The sequence below is a fragment of the Balaenoptera borealis genome (assembly GCF_965194805.1).
Source record: "Balaenoptera borealis genome assembly, chromosome: 8".
Taxonomy (NCBI): Eukaryota; Metazoa; Chordata; class Mammalia; order Artiodactyla; family Balaenopteridae; genus Balaenoptera; species Balaenoptera borealis.
In genome coordinates, this window is record NC_138865.1 from 32,326,324 (window position 1) to 32,335,072 (window position 8,749).

Genomic DNA, 8,749 nt, shown 5'->3' on the forward strand with positions numbered 1-8,749 from the left:
ACACCTGTAACAAGTGCCCCATGAATTTCCCCGCGCCCATTCCCCTCGTTGCATCCTCACTGGGATTAAGAGGTAGCTGCCTCAACCACTCTCCACATTGCAATAATCCCAGTGGGACTAGAGAACGCTCCCGCTATGACGAGGCAGACAGTCCTGTCCCCATGGCCAAGACTTTTCCTGTCTGGTCAGGCCACCCACACAGGAAACCCTGGATGAGCAGAGGGTCACCCCAGCGCCATCGCCTGGCCACTTCAGGGAAGCAGAGAGCAGCTCCATAAAGACAAGGGCCATCTGCAGGCTCCGTCCTAGAAACTGGTTAGTGTCCAGAGGGCTGAGAGGCACAAAAGCAGCTCTCCCTCCCCAGACGGTTCAGGGATGCAGAAGATGCTACAGATGCCCCAGAAGGCCCCTAGCCAAGCAGGCTTTAGAGAAGGGGATGGTGAGGGGGTCCCTGGGGAAAGGGAGAGCTATGCGTTCCCAGGGGCAGCCTGAGGAGTCCTTGTCTATGTGGAGGAAAGGTTTGGCCACCTGTAGATCCATAGCTCCTGTGACCTCCCTCACCCTTCCTTCCTCTCAGGTTCGCTCTCTGTGGAGCAGCTCCACACGAAGAAGATGACAGTGGCCTGAGAGCATTTCCCACCAAAACTATCTTTATTCACAATTTACATACATCACTCCAAAGGTCCTGCCCACACCCACCTCCCCCACCTCCCTAACCCCCCACAATCGCACTTCCCCTCCCCGCCCTGCTGGTCCTGCCCTCCCTCCCTTCCCCCCACATCCTCCAGGATCAGCACTGGGGTGAGGAGGAGCCCCTAGGCTCCCCTGGGGGCCGCCTTGGGGGGCTCGCCCTGGAGGGCCGGCCCGGCTGTTCCCTACTGGCTGCAGTGCTTCCTGTTCTTCTTCCTCCTCTTCCCTGTGACAAAAGTGTCACGCTTTCTCTTTCTCGGCTGTGAGGGGCGAGCCAGGCCCAGAGCCAAGGCTGGCCTCGCAGAGACCCCGTGGTCAGCCCCGGGGATGGACAGCTTCTCAGCAGCGGCTGGGCGCCCACACAGAGCCCGCTTCCTCGACTTGGGAGCGGCTGGTGGAGCTGGGCTGGGGCCTCTTCTCTGAGGGGAGGGGTCCTGGGGAGCTCTCTGGGCCCCCCAACCTCCAGGGGAGGCCAGGCCTGAGGCAGGGGCAGGACTCTGGGACAGCCAGCAAGGCAGCAGGCTCTGCGGGGAGGCAAAGAGGAAGGCCAGGCTGGGGAGCTCCTCCTCGTCCTCACTGGACGCGTCCCTGGGCCCTCGGGCCTCCCGAACAGGAGACGCCTCTCTGAGAACAGACGCATCCCTGGGTCCCAGTAGAGGGCCAGTGTGCCTTTGACCCTGGGGAGGGGAGGGCCGTCCGGCAAGGAATGGAGAGACCTCCTGACGTCCTCGACAGGGAACAAAGACTTTGGGCCCGAACGGGCCAGTGTCTGCTCGGATGGGCCTATGAAGAGCCTCAAAATCACTCTCTGGTGGGCAGGCTTCATCACTGACCCCTCGATGGCGGTCTTGGTCGTGCCTCTGGGCACCTTGGCCGGCGTGGGACTCAGATGGACTTGAGCCCATTCCGGGTGCACTGTGGCTCGGGGCTGCCGGCCCACCCTCGTCCTCTTTCAAGGCCAGGAGTCGTTTCTGCACCAGCTGGTAGGAGGGAGGAGGACAGTGACGGCTCCACACGCACGTGTGAGAGGAGGAGCACTGGGCAGTGGGACAATGGCCCTGGGGGGGAGGAGGGGACGGGTGACCCCAGGACTAGACTCCAAATACAGACACGGTGGCATTCCTGCCATCCTCCTGCACCTTATTCCCAGCTGTGTGTCCTTCCCTCCGCTCCCGGCTCCCCATCCTCTCCTTCCTATCACCCTGCACTGTACCCACCCCAGAGAGGGCCCTTCCCCATGCCAGGTCTCCGAGGTAGGGAAGGGATGGACAGAGCCATGTGGGCCTCCTGTTCTGGGGCCCTAGCTCTCCCCTGCTCACTGGGGTCCCTCCGTGCCCTGGTCTTCCTGGGTGTCCCTTGTCTCCCCTGTTCTACCTGCGATCCCTCCCTCCTCTGGCTCCCCTGGGCCACCTGGTTTCCCCTGTCCCCTGGATCACCTGGGGTCCCCCCTCCCCTGGAGTCCCCTGGCTCCCTAAGTGTCCCTCTCCCTCCCCTGGCTCACTTCTTCAGGGGTGAGTCCTTCCTCCTGCTCCAGCTCCTCAGCAAGGGCCAAGAGATCCAGCTGTGGGTCTGGGGAAAGCAATTCTGCCAGGAATCGAGGGTGAATGACTGCCTCCACCTTGGACAGAAAGAAGAGGCTGTGAGCATCCTTGGCCAGGAGTGGCCTGTGACACAAGAAGACCAGGAGGGAAAGTGAAAAGCAGAGACCCACCCCCACTCTCCTCCACAAGGCGGGGATGGTCAGCACACACACAAACACACACACACACACATACACACATGCACATACACAGTCACACACAAAAGAGCACATATACAGATGCACATAAACAGACACAAAGGCATACACACAGACACAAACATATACACACATACACCTGCGTAAACCTCCCCTAACACCAGGCTCAGGAACAAGGAGCTGAGCTTAAGTCCCATCGGCCTGAGCAGAACCCAGATCTTGGGTGATGATAGTTCCATGCCCTGGCATCTTTTAGACCCCAGGTTCCAAGCCCCGCCTACCATGGTGACAAAGTCTTCCTGGGAACACAGCTTGTCAATGTAGCTCAAGAGACCCGGGTCCAAGTAGGTGCTGTCCTCTTCCTGCTTCAGCTCATTTCCATCCTCTCCACATTCTGCATCTGATTCGCCAGTGGCTGAGTGGACGGGCCCCACCAGCGCCTCCATGATGTCCACATACTCCCTCACAGCCTCAGGGGGAATCTCCTTGGGCGCCTTGGGCTCCGGGGTCCGCTGGGATCTGTGTGGCTTCGGGTGCGAGGGCTGGGCCCTGGGGCCGCACATCCTGGGAGCACAGGCTGAGGCAGAGCAGGAGGAAGGGAAGGAAGGTGAGGGACTCCCGGTCCACCTCCTGACCACCGACCGCACGTTGGTGAGGGCATTGTTTGGGGGACATTGATGTGGGTGTGGGAGGGGCCAGGACCATCTGAAGCCTCATGCACAGTTGGAGAGGGGAGGTTAGGGGGTCATCTAAGAGAGTCACAAGTAAGGAAGTGGGGAACCTCCAATTTTCTAGGGGTCTCCCCTTCAAGCCCACTACTTAGGCAGACTTCGTGTGGGGTCCTTTGACAGGGAGGTGTGAGAGGAGTTACAAAACTGACCAAGGCAATACCCCGTAGTGACAAAGGGCAGCTGAGACCCCACCCCCCCACCCCCCGCCTCGGTGGCTGTTTTGGTTGAAAGACCAATGCCCCTGTCTTGAAAGAAAAGGATCCACATGGGGACGGTGGCCAAGCCTAGGCCCCTGTTACCTGTGCCTTCAGCTCCAGTGGGAAGCTGGGTGCCTGGCTGAAGGCCCACTTTCGGGGCTGGGGGCCCCCGAGGATCCAGCTTCGGTGGGGCTGGAGGAGGCAGGTCCTGCGCGCACTGCATCCACTGCAAATGCTGAATGTGCGTCTCCTCCTCGGCCGCAAATTCCATGAACCTGGGGGGTGACGGAGACACAGGCCACCCTGAGAAAAAGGCCTGGGTTCTGGAGCCCAACAAAGGCAGCCAAGAATGAGGCACTGGGAGAGGATGTGCCTTGGGGCCGTCAAGGCCCTGTGAGGTGCTGTCCACAGCAGAGAGCTGCTCCTGGAAGTGATAACAAGATCTGGGACCCTTCCTGCCTCACCAGCACTGGAGGGCATTCAACAGCATAGACCCAGGTCGCTGAATTGAACCAGGTCAACGGGACACATGGCTGACCCAGGGGGCACCCTCCTCATGCCCCCCATCCCCATCCAGAACCACATGAAGGGCTGACAGCCAGAGGCTGGAACAGGCATGTGTTCCCCACAGGGGTCCTTGCCCGAATCCAGGACCCTGGGCTGGGAATGAGAGTCCTGGAAGATAAACCTGGAGACAGGGCCCAGGAGAGGCTGGACGATGTGGATGCTGAGCTTAGAGGAGAGGCCTTCCTTTCCTCTGAGAGGCACTCGTTTGTTTGGTTTTGTTTCTTTAACCAAGGGGATTACCATGGAGCAAACACTGGAAGGGCCGGAGACCCTTGGGCTGACGACAGCTGGCTTCCCCAGCTTCTTCAGGGATTCCAGGGTACCCACTTAGGCCACTTTTCATAAGGAGAGGGGGTCCCAAATCTATGTCAGTGGCCGCCAGCCACCCACCACTAAGGAAGCAGCAGGCTGGCGGGTGGAGCTCTTTCCCCGGCCCAGCCCATATGGCCGGAGTTGGACCCCTACTGGACTCACAGCTTCACCCTGCCCCGTCCTAAGACCTTCATATCAAGGCAAGGGTAGGTCAAAATCAGGGGAAGGCAGAGCTCCTGGTGGAGGAAGGACAGAAGTCTCAAACTCTCAAGGTGAGGGAGGGGTTTCTGGAGGACAGTAGGGCCCCTGGGCTGCGGGGATCCTGTGCTGGGTGACAGCCCTTCTCCTCTGTCCTCTCTGATGAGCACCCTCACGGCCAGACCCTGCCCTCACCCACTCGCCTCACCCTCCACGCAGCCCCTGGGCCCAGGACGCTGACTCACTTTTCCGCCATCTTGTAGTAGATCATCCGGTCAAGGTTGCTTATGCGCCGCCATTCCTGCACGGCCCTCCACAGTCCCTCCTCCTGCGTCATGCTGGGCTTCAGGCGGGCCAGGGATCGAAGCACTGGGCTGTAAGCCCTCGGGGTCAGTCTCTGGGCACAGCCCAGCCCCCACCTGCCTGACCCCACCCGACAATGTGGACCACACATCACTCAACACAGCATGACTGAGCGACAGGAGGGTGAGAGGCGGGTGTCTGGGAGGGCAAAGACAAGCCTTCCCGGTCACTGCTGTCACCGCCTCACACTCACTCAAGGATGACCATCCACTCCCAGGCTAGAGCTGGGACATTTTGCCTTGGGGAGCTCTTTTCCTCTTCAAGCCTGCATTTTCATCATAAAAATCACTATCATCAATGAGGCGTGGCATGTGCCAAGCAATCTGCTAACACTTCATAGATTAGCCCAAGGAGTCTTCTGCACAGTCCTCTGAGTGAAGTGTAATTGTCCCCTTTTTACGAGGGACCGGAGGTTTAGGATGGAAATGCCTGCCAGGCTCACAAGTCTAGTGGGAGAGAGCCCACGCCCTTAGGAGAGCTCTACCATCACCCAGTTCCTAGTGGAATTCTCCACAACGAAGTGGAGGCATGCATAAAGCGCCCTCCTGGGCCCCGCGCTCCTCCCCCTCCTCTGAAGTGACCTCCCCTGGCCATGTACGCTCAAGTCCTGTATGAAGGACACGGCACCACAGGACAGTGCGGCATCCACTCCTTGGCTCCTCACCTTACACCACGACCCTCTCTGACTGCAAGTCTTCAGTCCATATTACCATGAGAATCATGGAAGAGCAAGCTGGCCAGACTCACAGGGTGGTGGGGCCAGTTGAGATAGGGCACATTTCAGTCCTGATGTCACGGACTGGTAGGCCCACCCATGTGACCGACAATGTGCCTTCTCAGAGCATGGACATCGCCCTCACACCTTCCTTCCAGTATCCCTAGAAAGCTAACGTGCGAGTCCATCCCCAGTTCCTCTTTATCTAAAAGCTCCCATAAGCTCAGGACCCCCTGAGCGTTCACTCACATGAGAAAGCAGGAAAAAGCTTCTGCATCAGGACTCCGGTGAAAGTGTCTCCGGGCCAGGGGCTTGAGGTGTTGCCAACGTCGGAAGTTACTGTACACGCTTTGGGTGTTAGAGGAGCCATCCTGCGAGGCGTTGGGCTGGTTGGTGGTCAGGCGGCCCTCCCTGGAAGTGCCATGTGGCCATGGCCCAGAGTTCACTGGGCGAATGATAGGGGCCAGCTGGGCAGCTGGTGGTGGAGCTTGAGGAGGAAAGCCTGGGGTCCAGCCTCCCTTGCCAGCCTGACTAACTCCAACAGCTGGAGCAGTCACAACGGTCCCCATCACAGGGGTTGCTATGAATACGGGTGCAGGACATGCAGCACTCCTGCTGAGGGCCCCTGGAGCGCTCCAGTTCAGGGGGGCCTGAGTAACGACAAAGGTCTGAGTCTGGGGGGCCTCCACTGGCCTCCCTTGTGACCTGACTTGGACAGTGAGGTTGCAAGCCCCAGGGACACTGGGGCCATGGCCACCATTAGCCACCAAAGGCGTCCTGGGGAAAGCTGGCAGCAGCAGGCTGCTGCCAGGAGGGAATACTGGGGTGATGGGACGTGGCAGGTGCTGCTGCCAGGGTGGCCGGTGCTGGGCGCCAGGAATGGGTGGAGGGAAGGGCACTGCCGTGAAAGTAGACAAGGAGGCACCGGGGTTCATGGTCACATCCGTTCCCAGCACTGGACATGCTGTTGAGGCAAAGGAAAGGAGTGAATGGAGGAGGAGAATGGGCAAGTGGGACCGAGGCTTTCTGTGGCATCAGAGTGTACATCTCCACAGGTGAGGGACACTTGGACAAGGGAAACTGTGCAGCGTGCAAATGTCTTCAAGTGATTTTCATGCCCTGACCTCCAGTTGAGAATTATTCCACTGGTGACCCCGTGCCCATCCACCAAGGTCCCTGAACCCTGTCTGCCGAGAAGAAATCGCCTCAGCAAGCACTGACTTGGAGAGCCTCCCTAAGGCACCCCCTGGCACCTAAGCCTCACAGGCTGTCTCCCAAGACCTGGAACTGGGTGGACATCCGCTCTGTGAGAAATGCCCCTCAGCCGGCGTACTAGCAGGTAGGGACCTTCTCCAAGGTAAGTTCTAGGCCCCCAAAGGCCCTTTGTGGACAGGCACTGTGTAAAATATTGGGGCCCCACCTCCTCCTCAGTCCTCCTTTTCCTGATGCTCAGTATAAATCCCCTCTTTCTTTCCTAGCCTCACAAAACAAAACAAAATGCTGGAAAATATCTCTCTAATGGAATCTTGATACAAACCCTTAACACTGGCCCAGAATGCACCTGCATCTCAGAACAACGCACAGCAGACATGTAACATGGGCCAGGTCCTGCCACCCCCTCCCCAGTGCCCAGAGTCACTGTCATCACTCAGGAGTTCTGTTCCTAGGAGGCGGTGCGGGTTGGGGGGGGGGGTCTGAGAAGTAGGTGCGTGTCCCTTAGATTCTGTCATTTCACAGCCAGTGATGGCTGCAGAGGATTAAACAAGGGCCAAAGAATTGTCATGTTACATTGGTCGTGGGAGTACAGACCGCCTGTGGTCCTTCCCCTTCCAGCTCCCAATAATGGAAAGACAATCTAAGAAGCAGGCATAAGCCAGGTGCCATGGCGATCAAGTTGTCTGGAACACATCCTTGTTCAGGAGAACAAGGTACACACCACGGTGCACCTAATTAATTAGAACAGGTGTCATAGGACGTTTAATAATAACACAGAAGATCGTCTTCCTGCCCCTGGGCTACACTCCTTCCCCCTTTAAAAGAGGAAGCAGGCTTCACAGACAATCCACCCATAACAACCCCACTCCACATCTGTCCCCTGTCCATGAAGGAGTGACATGAAATATGAACAAACTCTTCCTCTCAAGGCAGCCTGAGAGTCCACCATGAGATATGGGACGAGATGAAGTAGGTCTGAAGTACTGCGATTCCACAAAAGCAAGAACAATTCAGAGCAACTCAGGAATCTGAGCCCTCTCTTGGCTGAAGTTACACGGTTGCCCATCCCCTGTTGAATCCAAAGCAACAGTTGCCTGAACTGAGAAGTGAGCTCTGGGCTGGGAGGAGTGGACGAGGTGTGGGCTGCGGCAGTTAGAGTAACCTCCTGCCTAGCTCTCGGAGAGGACACTTCACTGCAGGTGTGGCCACACACAGCCCCACTGAATAGTTTTCTCACCAAGACCATCTCTCCCCACGGCCCCCTTAGATACAGTATGCTCCTGTTCAAATGCCTTAGAAAGATATGGTGAGGCAAGCTTCAGGTGTCTCAGGAACACAAGACAGGTCTAGGCTTTCCTCATGACCCTCCCTGTGTCACCACCAGGACATCACACACATCCTTACACACACGTTTCAAAGTGGCTTGTCTCCCTTCTAGAAAGAATCAACCTGCCTGCTGCCATCCTTTCTCCATAGCCAGGGCAATTCCTCTTGATCCACCTCCAATGACCCCTCCTCCCCAGTGCAGTCTCAGGTTTCTTCAGGCTCCCCAGTCTCCCCAGGTGAAATGTCCTCGTGTGTCCAGGGCTCTCTTCTCCCTCTACTTCAGTCCAACTGTGTGCCCACCGTGAAGTGTCACGTGTGAACCCGAAGGATGTGAGGGATGGCAGGGTCTCTGAGAACACACCCCCAGCCTATAGGCTTACCTCCTTCTGAAGCCATCCTGCAGGCTTGGGCACGGACTACTGCTGCCTGGTAGCCTCAATGAGAAAAGTCAAGACCAGGACCCAGAGAGTGACCTGCTTCAGCAGACGCTCAGGATCCAAGTGAAGGAGGGGCAGGTTTGAATCTAAACATTCTGCAGTGAGGGAGGGGCAGAGGGCACGTGGGTCTGGGTAGGGTGGGGGTGGGGAGACATTCCACGAGGGCTCTGGCAGGTAGGCAAGAACCGGAAGTTCCTTCCACCTCACACAGTGGCAACACAATTGGCGTGTGCCTCTTTATGCAGTTTATAAACTGTTTT

At 57.8% G+C, this 8,749-nt stretch overlaps 1 protein-coding gene across 1 annotated transcript; it reads right to left on the reverse strand.

The window, feature by feature from the left end:
- Nucleotides 1-875: 875 nt before the first annotated feature.
- LOC309633825 (NUT family member 2F-like) lies at nt 876-8,448 on the reverse strand (the record flags this gene model as incomplete). The annotated part of the gene is made up of 7 exons (XM_082403069.1): nt 876-1,670; nt 2,192-2,308; nt 2,710-3,090; nt 3,406-3,631; nt 4,679-4,807; nt 5,761-6,475; nt 8,433-8,448. The coding sequence occupies 7 exons, from the start codon at nt 8,446-8,448 to the stop codon at nt 876-878; spliced, it is 2,379 nt and encodes a 792-aa protein (XP_082259195.1).
- Nucleotides 8,449-8,749: the final 301 nt, after the last annotated feature.